The sequence below is a fragment of the Phalacrocorax carbo genome, chromosome 11 (assembly GCF_963921805.1).
Source record: "Phalacrocorax carbo chromosome 11, bPhaCar2.1, whole genome shotgun sequence".
In the NCBI taxonomy this organism is placed as follows: domain Eukaryota; kingdom Metazoa; phylum Chordata; class Aves; order Suliformes; family Phalacrocoracidae; genus Phalacrocorax; species Phalacrocorax carbo.
Window position 1 is genome coordinate 20,354,139 of NC_087523.1, and position 15,383 is coordinate 20,369,521.

At 40.9% G+C, this 15,383-nt stretch overlaps 1 protein-coding gene across 3 annotated transcripts in view; it reads right to left on the reverse strand.

Moving 5' to 3' along the window:
* Positions 1-872: 872 nt before the first annotated feature.
* Positions 873-15,383, reverse strand: part of AMMECR1 (AMMECR nuclear protein 1) — an 82,175-nt gene continuing 67,664 nt past the window's right edge. For 2 of the 3 annotated variants that reach the window (XM_064463362.1, XM_064463360.1), the window contains 3 exons: positions 12,065-12,155; positions 10,207-10,303; positions 873-5,302 (listed from right to left, as the gene is read on the reverse strand). In XM_064463362.1, coding sequence (XP_064319432.1) covers positions 5,188-5,302; positions 10,207-10,303; positions 12,065-12,155 — 303 coding nt within the window. In that variant the 3' untranslated portion in view covers positions 873-5,187. Of the gene's footprint in view, positions 5,303-10,200; positions 10,304-11,950; positions 12,156-15,383 lie in introns of those variants that run through there. The other variant, XR_010374843.1, reaches the window with a different exon arrangement.

A 15,383-nucleotide genomic window follows, 5' to 3' on the forward strand; every position in this document is an offset into this window, starting at 1 on the left:
CCCGGCAGCCCCGCTGCCCCGCGAGGGGCACGCGAGGTTCCGGCGTGCTGTGCGCACTAGGTCTGCGCGAGTAAAGCAACTTAAAAATGGCCCCGCTGTGTTAAGACTAAAAGCTTTTGGGGACGGGGAAAAGGCTTCTTCCCTGGCCCGCCACACCTTGCAGGAGCCCCGCAAGGTCCGCGCCCACTCTACGCTACAGGTTTTTTCCATAAAATTTGGTCAACGTGACAGTCTCCACATTAGCGCGATACGACACACAAGGTAAAGAAATCCCTCGTGGCAAAGCACGCCTAGCTACTCTTTTAAAATCACGCCTACTATTGTAAGAGTAATATGAGGAAAGTATTGACATTACTGAGGCGACACTTCAAGATATTCCTCGGTACACATTTTGCCACGTTATTCTGTTGAACGACGTTGCTACGCGCAGCGCAGGCAGCGCCTCGGTCCCACCAGCGTAACTGGTTCTGCAACAAAGTTTTGCTTAAAGAGGCTGACACCACTTCTCGCTCGCGGAGAATTAGGAACCCAAAATTCCGTGTTTGACGCTAGACATCAAAAGTACGAAACTGACCCGGAAACTTACATTAATACTGATAAATGCGCTGAGGTAAGTAATGATAGACCTGATGTAGCTGGTGTAACTGCTGGTCTGACTTGGAGTGTTTAGTGACTTCTGCACTAGGCGGAGAGCCGCCCGCGCCTGCCCGCGCTGTTCCTACAGCAGGCAAAACGGAAGGACGGGGTTAATCACGTGAAGAGACTCCTGACGCATCATCAGCCATTACCGTTAACGCCAACTGCAAGTGCTTAAATAAAATTTAAGAAAATCGACCGAGCCGCACAATTAAGCAGAGAAACATAAAAAGAAATGGTGATTCTTTTTCCTTATTTTATTGGGTAAATGATTTAAAAGGTAATAACAATAGTGTTAAAACTACTACAATATCTTTCCACAGCCATATCTCACAGACCCACAGATAACCTTCTATATAGAATTTTTTTTTTTGCCTTTTCCTCATTTTTCTCCTTTTAAGCCGTACTTATATTAAAATGCCCATTTCAACAGTTTCTTCACACTAATAGCAATTAAATGTGGGAGGAAGGAGGATCTAGTTATAAAGGAAGGGGGTTCAGGTAATCTGTGATATTATTGTAATCAATCAAGTTACTAAGGAAGGAAGGAAAAGAGAGGCCTTACGCGCTACTCCAGGTAGCCCTAGGCCTGCGGGGTCACCATGGCATTAACGATAACTCAAGATGCTGGTGAATTAAAGTATTCTTTTTTTTTCTTTTTTGTAACATATAAAACACTAAAATAACTTAGAAACTAGATCCAAATATCTTGAAAAGAATCAACTTTGATATACAAAAACAGTCATAAGTTGTTACAAAAGTTTCAAACAAAAGTTTGTTTTCTCAGTGCGTTCATGTACCAGCGCAATTACTGGGTCCAGAGCAAAGAAAGAGGTTTTTCTTTTTTATTTTTTTCTTTAACAGTAATAAAAAACGAGGAAAACATATCTTTGTATATAAAGAATCATTGCTGGTCTTAAGAATAAATGTAACCAGAAACCCTTAAATCTGAGAGGCACACTTTGGGTTTCTCTTTTTTTTTTTTTAACTTTTTTTTTTTTTTTAACATAAAAGGAAAGTCACCAGTTTATTTAAATGGAGGAGACGCTCAGACTCCCCAAATAAACTTAATTCAATTAACATCACTAGCAAAAATCAGTTAGAAACTGTACAAAAATAAAAAAGTTAACACATTTAATCCTGCAGGGATTTTGTAAGGACTGGAAGGCAGGCTTTAGGAGCAGCATTTGGGCATGGCTGGAGGCTTCTTTGGTTCGATCTAACACACATAAGAGATGTAACCTACTCCAGACAACAATTTCAAAAACCCGCACATTTGAGACAAGTAAAGAGGTCCGTATACAAACGCCAGGGTGTGCAAATGGGTTGGACCGCCTCGCTTTAACAGCACAGCCGAGGCCAGAACTCCAGCGTGCCTCCCCCTGCCACGACCAGCGCTGGGGTCGAGAGGGTGGGAAGTCAGTGCTACAGCAGTCTCGGCAGAAGGAAGGCCGCCCGGAGCGTGACGGAGGCTCCGTGTCAGGTCTACGGTTCTGCTGCCTAACGCGCTTTCAGAACAGGGGTTTTACGAAGGTTAAGCAAAAGAATTTTAAAAAAACCCCAACAATCTCTTCAATGAATAAGGCAAACTGAGTAGTGCTTATAAAAGAAAATCAGCATTCCAACTGAAGAAACAGTGAAATAAGCTACTTGGTTGTACCTTAACTTTGTATAAAGTACCCCAAATTTTAAAAAAAAGAAATTAAAAAAAAATCTGTATCTAAACCCGGCAATATATCTCAAAGGGTACTAAACAGAGCTACGGGGGAACGACGTTTGTGAAAGCAATTGTTGATCGGCTTTAAGCAAACAGACCTATTCTGTCCCAGCGCATGTCACAGTGAACTGCACGTTTTGTACAAACAAACCCACAATGACACAGAAACAATCCATAGCGTTGTCAGCACTCGCATGCTGAGGAGGTAGGTGCCCTAGAAACACTGTGTATAGACTGATTATTCCAATCTTTTTTAAAAAAATATCATACAATCTGATTGAGCACAGACTCTGTAACAGTTTTTTAATTAGTGATACAAAACTCTGGTCCAGAAGGGTCTGGCCGTAACTCGGTTCAGAAGCACACCTTTACAGTTTGTATAACACCCTTTTGACTATATTTTTAAGCAACAGCTACTAAGAGATAGACAAAAATGCACTGTGCATTATGCTGTATACAAAAAGGAGACAAAACTATCCTTTTCCCCCCCAAGCCATGGTGGGAAGTATTGCTGACCTTGTCCTTAAAAACCTGCAGGATTGTTTATTCATCAGTATATCATTATTACACTGGTAAGAAATTCTGTATAACATCTGCATATATCGAAGATTTTTTTAAAAATCTGATATGATTTTAGATCCGCATGACCAGTCACGTGACCTGCTTGAGGTTGATTAGCACCTTTCAATACATATATATTTCTATATATAATAGATCTTTTTAAAAAACTTCTAGCGATGAGCCCGTGCAGAGGCACGAGCGTGCTGTAACGAGATGACGGGTAAAGATGGGGCTGGATGACATTTTTTTTGCAGCAGAATGATTCGGTTTGTGCTCAGTTTCCCTATAAGGGCAAGAAAAAAAAAACAAAAACCAACACAACTCTATCAGGTAGCCACTTGTTCACAATTTCCACTTGAAGACTAATCCATTTAAAAGTGTTCCCCAAGTAGAAACAAGACAACAGTATCATCCAAAATAGCCTCTGTATAAACATCTATTAAATTTTGCAGCTTCTGGCTGGCATCTCTTGGCTCCTGAAATTTCAGGCCCTCTGCTTATAAATTAAGGCATCACAACTGAAAATGTTAATATTTGGACATCGAATGCTGTGGATGAAGGAACATCAAAGACCTTCTGCGAGAACCTCCATAGAAATTAAGTGGCAAAGCTAACCTCGCGGAAGAGATGAGCGTAACTTATCCGGATCTGGTTTTGAAACCCTATTTTTACAATTAGCCTGATTTTTCTTTTAACAACTGAATTTTAATTCATTTCATCTATTTGAAGTTTATATACCTAGATATTTACATTCATTATTCAAAATAACTGCAATTTCTGCTTACTGTGGTTTACTCACTCATATTAGGAAGGTCTTTTCGAAAACAGACGGCATGAATTGTCCCCTAGAACGTGCAGCAACAGGCGCTGCTGGGAGCTCTGCAGGCACGCGAGCGGGGAGGCAGCTCCCACCGCGTACCGGGCTTGCAAAGACACCACGCATACCTCTTGCTAAATCCTATTTTTACAGCAGGAAAAAGTTCCAATCAGTTTTCTTTCTTCTACCGTGTGGAGGGGTATCAGAATTATTACACAGTACTTAGTCTCAAGTACTATTCCTGTAATAGATGAAAACATGTAAAATTATGGCATATTTGTCCCGTGCTCTTCCACAAGTCTTTTTTAAACAATAGTTAATTTTCTCTAACTATTTATGACTTGATAAAACTCAACAAGTTCAAAAGCAGAAGAAAGAACAAAACAGGGATTTTTCTTTTCCAAAATCGGTGTGCTATAAAAGAAAATTCTCACTTTAAAAAAATCCCCCAAAACCTGACACCAGAGCAGACCCAACGGGGTTTGCTAGAATGTCTGGCGTATTTGCTATATTTTTTACTATGAATTTTATATATAAGTATATAGTAACGTCATAGTCAAAGGCACTAAAATCTAAATCCATTTGCTTCCTAATATGACATGTGCTACTCACCAACCTGTTTTTAAAAACAAATGTCACTCCCAATTTGCGATCATCAGAAAGGCATCGTCTCATTACAAATGCTTTACGACTAGTCTTGACAGGGCTGGATCGCCCTCGATTCCCAGCACAGGATGGGAGACAAAGGTACCTGGGGCCGACTGGATGGTGCCCTGCCCTGTCAGCTAGCCCACTTGATTCTGCAAATGCTGCCAAGTTCACATCACCTCTCATTGTACGTGTAATCGCTTCTCTTCATCCAAAGAAAGCATTTTGTATGTCAGCCTCGACACGGTGGCTGTACGTGCTGCATCGGAAGATCACGTATATAGCTACATGAAGTCTTTACTGTGGGGGTGAGCTACTGTACCCACAACGCTGTTAAGAACGTTATGAAAATGCAATTCATTGTCTAGTATAATACCTGAATCTGATATGTTTCATTCCCTGTCACACCTATTAATGCAAAAGCCATGAATGCCTTTTTGCTAAGCAAAGCATCCCTACCTGTAATCCTTAAACTCTTCCTTCCATCCACAGTCACAGAAAGCCTTGATTGATATAATTCAATGTTAACGAAGTAGAAATTTAAAATTTCATAAAAAACCCAAGGGCTATATATGCTGCAAAAAAATCTGCAGTGACTCAATAATAAAAAAAGTATGGGATCTTTGTAGTAATGCAGTTTTCCCTCCCGTTGCCATGATGAGCTTAACCAACTAAGAAGCCTCAACATGGCAACGGAAACTATCATCATAAAATGGTACAGTAATAGAGATAGCTAGACCAAGAAGGGGCAGGGTCTCCTGGGAAGAGGTCTGCAGAGAGGTCCAGTGACTGGTCATGCGGCTCAGTGTCAGGAATAATGGTTGTACGGTGGAAGGGGGTGCCCAATACCATTCTGGAAGTGATGATGCTGACGATGGGCAAGGTACTCTGTGTAGCTCATCGTCATCTTCTCACTACGGTACCTAGAAAAGAGCAAAGAAGCAAATTCAAGAACGGTTACCGGGAAGCTGAGAGTAGCACTAAAAATACTGCACTGGTGCCATGTTTAATGGTAACAGCTCTGTACTGATGGCAGGGTCAAGACTAACTTCAGCTGCACAAGGGCAGGGAGGGAACCGCCGTGGTTGTCAGGGTCGTTCTTGAACAACTTATAATAAATAAGCGCTTACAAAAAATATTTTAGGCAGACAGAACTGGTAACAATTGTTGCCTACTATGTTGCTCGAAGCAGAGGGAATAGCAGCTCACAACGATCTATTGAGAATGTCCCATATCTTCAGCCAACTCCCTATATAAAACCTAGGACAAAAACTGAAAAAGCACTACAGATTTTTGGGCTGTTTTTAAACAATCAGTATCAACTGTCTGCCAAATTCTGCTTTTAAAATAATCCCAGCTACATTAAATAGAGTTACATTATTTTTAGACGAGAATCATAGAATATCTCAAGTTGGAAAGGACCCATAAGGATCAGAGTCCAACTCCCTGCTCCTCACAGGAGTACCTAAAACTAAACCATATGACTAAGAGCATCGTCCAGACGGTCCTTGAACTCTGGCAGGCTTGTTGCTGCGACCGCATCCCTGGAGAGCCTGTTCCGGTGACGGACCACCCTTTTCTTAATGTCCAACCTGAACTTCCTGACGCAGCTTCCTTCCATTCCCTCGTGTCCTGTCGCTGGTCACCAGATAGAGGAGATCAGCACCTCCCCATCCGCCGCCCCCTTGAGGAAGCTGATGACTGCGATGAGGTCCCCCCTCAGCCTTCTCTTCTCCAAGCTGAACAAGCCAAGTGACCTCAGCCGCTCCTCAGAAGTCTTGCCCTCGAGGCCTTTCACCATCTTCGTCACCCTCCTCTGGACATACTCTCATAGTTTCATGTCCTCCTTATATCCAGGCACCCAAAACTGCCCACAGCACTCAAGGTGGGGCCGCAGCGGGGCAGTGCTGAGCGGGACAATCCCCTCCCTCGACCAGCTGGCGATGCTGTGCTTGACGCACCCCAGGACGCAGTTTGCCCTTTTGGCTGCCAGAGCACCCTGTTGGCTCATATTCAACTTGCCGTCAACCCAACCCCCCCAGATCTCCTTCTGCAGGGCTGCTGTCCAGCCTCCCCCAGTTTCCATGTATAACCAGGATTATCCCATCCCAGGTGGAAAATCCTGCGGTTGCTCTTGTTAAATTTCATACAGTTGATGATTGCCCAGCACTCCAGTCTATCCATATCTCTCTGTAAGGCCTCTCCACCCTCCAGGGAGCCCACAGCTCCTCCTAGTTTAGTATCATGGGCAAACTTCACGTACATTTGACTCCTGCATCCAGGTCATTTATAAATAAATACTAAAGAGCACTAACATCGAGCCCTGGGGAGCCCAACTGGTGACTGGATGCCAGCCTGATGTAACTCCATTTACTAAAACTCTTCGAGCCCGACCTGTCAGCCAATTGCTCACCCGACGTATTATGGACTTGTCCAGCTGTGTGCTGGGCATTTTGTCCAGAAGGATCCCGTGAGAAACAGTATCAAAAGCTTTGCTAAAATCAAACCCACATCTACTGTCTTCCCTACTGACACCCAGCTAGATGGGTGACCTTGGCATAAAAGGAAATTAAGTCAGTTAAGCAGGACTTTCCCCTTGTGAACCCATGCTGGCTCTGATCAATGGCTGCGTTGTCTCTCAAGTGTTTTTCAGTAGCTCCCAGAATAACCTTCCCCATAATTTTACCAGGCACTGAAGTGAGACTGACAGGCCTGTAATTGCCAGGGTCTTCCCTCTTACCCTTCCTGAAAAATGCAACAACGTTTGCCAGCTGCCAGTCGACTCAGACGTCTCCAGACTCCCAAGACCTTGGAAAATAACGGGGACAGGTCCCACCATAACATTGGCCAGCTATATGTAAGTAAAAGCAGAATCCAGGCCCAAATATTTTGGATATACTTGCATCAGTACTGTTTGCCAACAAGGAACATATTGCCACATTTACACTTATCCGTAGAAGCATAAGATCTACACAAAACCAACACTATTCCACATTTCCACAAGTTTCACTTAGGAAGACCTTGCATAAGAGATCTGACAGATGAGATTTGGTGAATCCAGCTACAGCGATTTAAAATATTGCCACCTCTTCTTTCTGCCATATTTTTCTTCTGGAGTCGCTCTGGTTGTTCTCTCCTCTTTTAGGTCTGAAAAAACCGCAACAGATGGCTCAACCACTTGCACTCACAACCCAACACAGAAGTTTAAACTACCGCGGAGTTGCCAAGTGCAGCAGTTAAGGTGGCAAATGCATTTGCTTCCGTTGCCTCTTTGCCAGAGGAACAGAGCAGAACATCTTACACTTGCAGCTTTTGCTTCGGTGGACGTGTTTCCGAGCTCCAAAGGTGCCCACGGTTACTTGATGCGACTGTGTTTGTTAATGATGCACTAATTTAACAAACGGCCACTGGTCCTTGCTGTGAGATTAGCTGCAGCTCGCCTTCAATTGATGCGAATGGTGCGCGGCACCCCGCACCCGAGGGGTAAGCTGGCCTGTGAATGAAATCCCCTGCCACTACGGCACTAAACCGTAAGCGTGGCAGTTAATGAAGCTGGTTGTAAGTGGGTCACAAAGCAGGCCAAAGGCAGCCTGGCTAGAATCACATCTGCTCACTTCAGCAGACGGAAGAGAAGACGCCGTTACTGTCCTTACGCATTCTAGGCCCCCAGAATTGGTACGCTTCTTTCGGCTCCACGAGTTTTTCATTCTCCTCTTCAAAACATGGCTAGAACTGCTGGGTATTAACTTGAAGTGAAGGTAGTTAGCAATTGACTAGTTTTGATCAGCTTAAAGCTTTATTCACACACAGGACATTCACTTTAATTCAGAGACTTGAAGAAGAAGTTAAAAGCACTTACTCCACTCTTCCAAGAGATGTTTTACCGTGTGACAAGAAGTTATTAAAATGAGGCTCTAAGAAAGGTTGTCTGATGTTGGGAAATGGTTACTATTTTAATACTCCTGTCTTATAATATGTCAGCAGAAGCTGAGTTTTTAAGCAAGCAAAACAGACAGCCAAAAAATAAATTCTTCTGAACATTAAAATTTATGCTTTGTTTATTCCATTTATCAGGCCAATGATTTTGGTAGCGGCTTGGACGTAGCTGTAAGAAAATGGGTGCTATGCAGAATTTTTGTTTCTTGGAAAAATATTTTCCTTATTTACTGAGGCATACAGAAATTGTTGTTTAAAAAACTACAGCGCTGTTACTCTTGCCCTCAGCTATCTCCGTATACTCTTTCTCTGAACAGAAGATAACAAGGTGTACAGCTGAAATAAATTAAAGAGAGATTGGGGTTATGTATTTGGAAATTTAGCTGGACTCTGTAAATCCTTCCTCCCTAATTTAACCTTCAGAACAGCATGTTTTCCTTAGCCACAGCTACGCCACAATAATCAGGTTCCTACAAGAATCCAGAATTCTGAGCAGTCATTAAGACAAAGTCTTTATTCTTCAGCCACAAGATCACTGAACAAGTAATTCCTCTAATACTAAAATATTTATTTTTCTACTAAATGCTTTACCTGGTCTAAACATAAACTACTGCTAAGTAATAGCAAGATTTGTAGATGAAGATGACAATCGTGGAAGCTGAAAAGAACCAAAATCTCGGGTCTTTGTCCTATAAAAGTGCATAAACAATCAGGAGAATCCCAGTATTTTCAAATGTCTGAAATGAAAGGATTGGTTTTTAATGACAGACAAGGAAGTCAAGTCTGCCTTACACCTAGCTGCACTAAGGAGGAAAGAATTTCCAAAGAAATAAGGACACAGAAACTTTTTAGAGCTAATCTTGCGATGCGTCCCTAAAATTTGATAAAACGTAGGAAGGATAACAGTTTTGGTCAAAGGATTCTAACTTTGTTATTTGTATTAATAGTACATCAAGTGTGGCCTCCCTGAAGTGGATGAACAGTCAGTACTTCCTTATGGTGGAGGATTTAAAAAAATTCTTATTTCTCCAAGCATGGAATAGATAACTCGAGTTTAGCTGTCACTTTATTCTGGAAGCTTATAAAAATATATAGTTTTAGAGGCGTTCTTATAGACATTTACTCCTCCACCTTTCACCATATAACTATAATATTACACACAGAATATCTGCTGCTAATTCTAAAATATTTTGGCTCCCACCCACTAAGAAGCCCTCAAGACCACATTAAATTAGCAAAATCAAAATACACTAATGTGCAAGAGTGACAGAGTATGAAGTAAGATATTAAATTCATGACCTCACTCCTGAGAATGCGCTGGCATAGTTGAACGAGTACACTGACGATCGGCTACCTTGCTTGCATAGCCGGCACCTGTTAAGGTAAGGGAAACCTGCACCCCACAGGCGATGAGAAAGACCCAGTGCTTTCCCTGAAAACTGAACAGATCACTAGTAGCGAGGGGCCCCCATGACTTCGCAGCAGCAGACCCACAGTGCGCCATCTGCTCGCATACAGATTGACAACGGCAAGTAATCCGCGTTATCAGCAGCCCCTGAAGATCTGTTACAGCCAGCCAACAACCTGCAAAAATCAAGAGCTAATACACTGCGAAGATTTGTCAGGGTTATGAAACAAAGTATGGGGGTACCCCGATATATATGGAGCCTGATATTGAACAACCGCCTTTTCTTTCTTGCTTAGTGCCACTAATCCCTACGCGAGGCACAGAGCTCTCAGAAGTCCGTACTGCTACTGTGAAAAGAAAGAATTCATTAATAACATATACAGGAAAGCTTATTATTAACATCTGAAATAAGCACTTACCGGGAACGAACACATCACAGTACTACAAAAACAGGACTTATCTGTAGTATCCCATGATGCGTACCTCGTTAGCTTTATTGTTTTCCTGAATTCATTAGTAATCGGAGCTTTGTAGCCTCCTTTCCTCAATAAGGAATCTATGGTTTGAATGTGGTCCCATCCTGTGGAATTTTACAGTAGTGAAAATTAGTGAGAAGTACAGCACTAAGAAGAGATGTTGCAAAAGCACAGTACAGTATGTGGTGCTACGGACAGCGCGAGCGCTCTGCTGAAGCTCTGTATGAAACAGAGATCGTTCTTCCCTACTTAACAACAGCTGAGGGAAATACAACGTACAGGGTTTCTTTACACACACAGTTCGCTCTACAAACAACATCTATTTTTCTCTCATAGCTGAAATATTTTAAAAGTGGACCCAGTGGATCCAGGTGTCCTAGAGTGGGGGTGAGATACAAAATTAAACTTTTCTGAAACTTTCAGGTATGATTATGTATCACAATCACTTTATACATTACAAATGGCTACGGCAGTAGGAAAAATTAAAATTAAAATTAAAATTTAAAAATATAAAATAAATAAATAAAATTTAAAAGAACTATGAGTTGAGCATGTGCAGAGGAATTCAGAGATTACACTTCTCCATAAATATCACTTTACGGTGATATTTCTAATTTCAGAACTATTATATTGTAGGTGGCTGAGTAATAAAGTGATGGATTAAAAGTACAGATTCATTACTGTTCTCCATAAAATCCACATGCTATTCAAAACTCCTATTTACTGATTTTTTAAAAGCCTAATATTTTAAGTAGCTGTAAAACATGTTATTTCCAAAAGCTGCAATTACATTAGTCACATTGTTACATTGAAACAAAAAAAAAAAAGGTAGTTTGGGTTACATAAAAATACAAATGGGTAGTTTTGGGTACTTGAAAGAGTCAGATTGCAATGCACGGTCTACTAAAACTATTTAGAAATTTAAACACACCCACCCACCCAATTCCTGATTTAAAAAAAAGCTTGTTCAGTGATCACCAAAGGTCTTGACAAAAACCCACCTCTCTAACTAGGCAATCTTAGATTAGAAAAGCAAAAAAATTATCTTGAAAGCCTCTAAACTTTTAAGTGACTACTCAGAAACAGAATTATCCATTACAGATGATCCTCAGTAAAGGTTTCATCCTACTCCTTAGTAGACCAACTTCAATATAAAAAGGAAAAAAAAGTCCAGATGTAAATGACTGAGAGACATGGTCAAGCTTTGGGAAAAAAAACCCAAACCTAAACATAGTGAGTAGTCACAGTCAGCTGCTTCACCCAGAAGATCACTGTTCAACCAAATCTACCAGAGTTTTTTAATTCACAAACTTCAGACTGTGCCTCTATTAAAAGGACTTTAACAACATTATTTTGGACTTCTATATTGGAAGTGATTCCCTTCCATCCATCAAAAACCCCAGGAAGCCAGGGTTTATAAAAGGGATTAAGTACCAGCAGAAAGTACCTAGTTAAAAAAAAAAAAAATGTTTGCAAATTTAGGAATAATCAGCTGTTAGTTGACGAGACATCCCATCGCTTAATAGAATTTCTGCACGTCACTAATATCCCAGCATAACAACTATATGAAAATTGACAGCTTTTACCAACTGTAAAGCTGGCTGACAGCACCGTACCACCCCTCCAGATTTTATTTTCCTACAGCTACACTGCGTTTATGACTTATTTAAACAACAGCTACAGTTTACTGAATCCCTATAAGGGGATCGACACAGGCATGTAATTGGCATTTTATATAAGAGTCTTCTTACAATTCAATATTGCTCCATCATCTGACATCAGTGCAAGGTCAAATATTGCATTTTAGATTTATATGTATGTTTACATTCTTCACCAGATCATATGAAATAAAGTGCAACAATGACCTTGCTCCTTTGCAACCTCCGGTAAGTAGGTGGCGGTGCGTTTTGATCCTTTTTCATTGATGAATTCTATTCTAATGCCATGTACACCCACCTGCAAGAAATCGGCAGCTTTATTAGTACTTCAAAAGACAAAAGATACAAGAGATTTCTAACATGATAAAACCCCAGATGTGAACCTTTCAGCGGTTAATACCATTTTGTAAAGAGTTTCAAGAGGTGGTACTGAAGTGACTGTAATCTTTGACAGGTGTTCACCTGAACAGCCCTGTAAGGTCAGTAGCAGCACAAATACGGTCCTCGGCTCCCCCCCCAGAGAGCTTCACTTCTGGACGGAAGGGAAGCCAGCTGAGATGCAAAACTCCTTCTGTCTCCGAGTCTACTCACTCCCTCTGACGCTGTCAGCAATGTTGCTGCTGATAAAATCACCTGGTCACCAGATACAATCTGCAGGCAACCAAACCGGTGGCAAATCAAATGACGCTTCAATTCAGAGCATTAATTTTGTTCAAAGTAACAACTGCACAAGAAAAGATTTGTCATGCTACGACCTCCAGCCCGCAGCCTTCAAAATTTCTGCTAATGTATGACGAGGAAAAGGAGATACTTCAAATCATTCAGCTTTAAACTCCTATTTGCATGCTACTAAGTACTCTAATAGGACAAAATGCCTGCATGGAAACCAAAATTACTAATGCCAAGGAGTTAGATGTATATAAAGTTGAACTGCCAAAAAAAAAAAAAATATAAAAATTAAGGAGGCCAGGCACCTTTCCAGGGCATTGTTTAAGCACCCGTTTTCAAGGCACAGTAATTCTGTTGATAGTACCTGCACTTGGATCAGGCATGCCATAAAAGATATTCCATTGCCAGTAAGTTTTCAGTTGCTTTTGAGTTCTGTGTGTAAACACAAAGCATTAGTAGACGGACATTTTTATTTGCATGCCCACATAACTAAGACGTTATTTCCATTTAAACCTCAAGTTCCCAACATTGTATGTGGAAATGAATAGTTTATGTTTAAAAGGGTATTGTGTTATTTGGGGTGGCACTTCTTTTTGGACACAAAAGGAATCGAAAAATGCCATAACAGGTTTTCCAGCGACAACCAACTTTACTATAACTGCATGACAGTCAAAAAGCAAACAAGGAATATTTACAGAGCTCTACCGCTTGTTCAATTAACATATTGCTTAGATTAAGGTTTTCTTTTTTAACCTTTATAATCTTTATATAAAAGCATGGGGAAACAGGAGGAAGAGTCTCTCCCATGGCTGGCCATGGCCTCAACAATTGTTCCCCATGAATCCAACATTTCTTAAATATGAAAATTTTTGAGACTAACAAATTAATTCACTGCAAATGTTAACGTGACATTTTGTTACCAAACACTCCTAGACCTAACTTTCATAACATGGATATATAATCACTAGAGAGGTCAAATCGGTACGCTCAGATGACGTAATTATGAACCCAAAGGACCTGAAAGTAAAACGAAACAGCGTTAGAAGCTGAAACGAGGCCACCGAGTTTATCCCAAGAACAAAGTAAGTTTTTGTAGTTGGTGATTTTGTAACTGTCTGTATTCAATCACCTAAGCAATAAGATCAAATATTTTCAGGTCTTGCACACCTTCAAATCCTGCAGAATATTAGATTCTAAATTCTACACAACTGTTTTGCTTAATAGTGATCATCCAGTATTCATGAGAGACTAACCAGAAGCACTAGTGATGTACCAAGTATGACGCAGCATTCAAGCAGCAGGTAGCTGCGTTGCCCTGCATGCTTCCCGTTAACCATTTTAATGGACTTTTAGGCCCATGTCTGCAGAAGAAGATCTAGAGCAAAATGAATAAGGCAACACAATTGCACCACAATTCCTCTGGTTGGGAAAATTTCACAGCATTCGTGAAGCATGAATTCCGACGGCATAGCTAAGCAGTATTCTTAGTCCAGTACAAACGGCTTTTCATTGTTTAGCTCCAGTTAATCAAAACCAGGCCCGAGTTCAACAAATGGAAGCCACACACAAGCAAAATAAGAATGATCCACGCCACGACTGGCATGGGCACAGTTAGGAACTTATTTTTACTTCCTCACGAGACTGATACCCCTGCATTGATGAAAACTTCTGTGAAATTTCCCAAAATATTCCTCTCTAAGATAGGAGGTAAGGGGTAGGTACATGTCTGGAAGGCATTAACTGGACTGTAACTAGCTTGCCTACCAGGCTCAGCACAGACCTTTATACAAAGCCTGTGGCATGCTTCTCGAACTAAAAACACTGGCGCACTACAGGCAAGTCTTTGGAGAATAACAACATCTGTGCAGTTCAGAAAAACAAACCGACAATCATCTTCTGCAGATGGAGTTTAAGTTCTGTCTTATCTATTACCATTTATATTAGGGAGATGACTACACACAGGCATCCTTCTGAGCTGCAGAAAGACCACACGATGGCCGTATCAGTCTCCCAAATGGACAGGAATCTATTTAGGCTGTTGCTTTGGGGAGAGGAAAGTGAGATAAGGAGAGAGATCTAGACAGGCAACAAAGCGATCTCCTCACACAGAAATATTTCTATAGGGTTTTAGGGCACAAAATACTGTGTACTATGCATGCAACACTTGTGGATATAAACTTTTTGGCCAGAGCCTACTTAAAACTAGGTCCAGTGAAAATATTAATTAAAAACCATAGACCTTTCACTAAATCTAAGAATTGCATTAAACTACTTTTTAAATTTTCCTTCTGAAGTGACCTCAACAGAACTTTAGACTTGGTTGCGTATTTATACACATTCATATTCATCTGTATGCATTCTTTTTTAAATGAATCATTTATTTATGTACACCTTGGGATGGGGGAAAACATGCACACAGCACATTCGTTGCTTTGCCAAGCACTCCTGGCACTTGCTACATTACCGCCCGTAACACATCTGTCTCTAGATCTATCTCAGTTGGGCTAAGAAAAAATTGTTCCAAAACCCACCCCGAACCCGAAGTTCGAGCAGCTCTCATGTTTGACTGTTCTGACTCAAAGTTCCAACCACAGTTTACAAATCTGTTCTTCTTGTACTAACTCTCCAACCGTACTGAGAGGAAGAGAACGTTATTCCCGTTAGACTATCAACACAGAATTTGGATAACATCTAAAACATCAGACCTTGTTGAAATTTAAGCTTCTAGTCCACAGTGGAGTAAATTATCATCAAATAATCATTCTGTTCAGTTTTATCTACTGCACTGAAATCTGTAAGAGATTTGCATGCAATTACCACTAACTAGTTTAAGATTAATTAATTGTAAACACTTTTT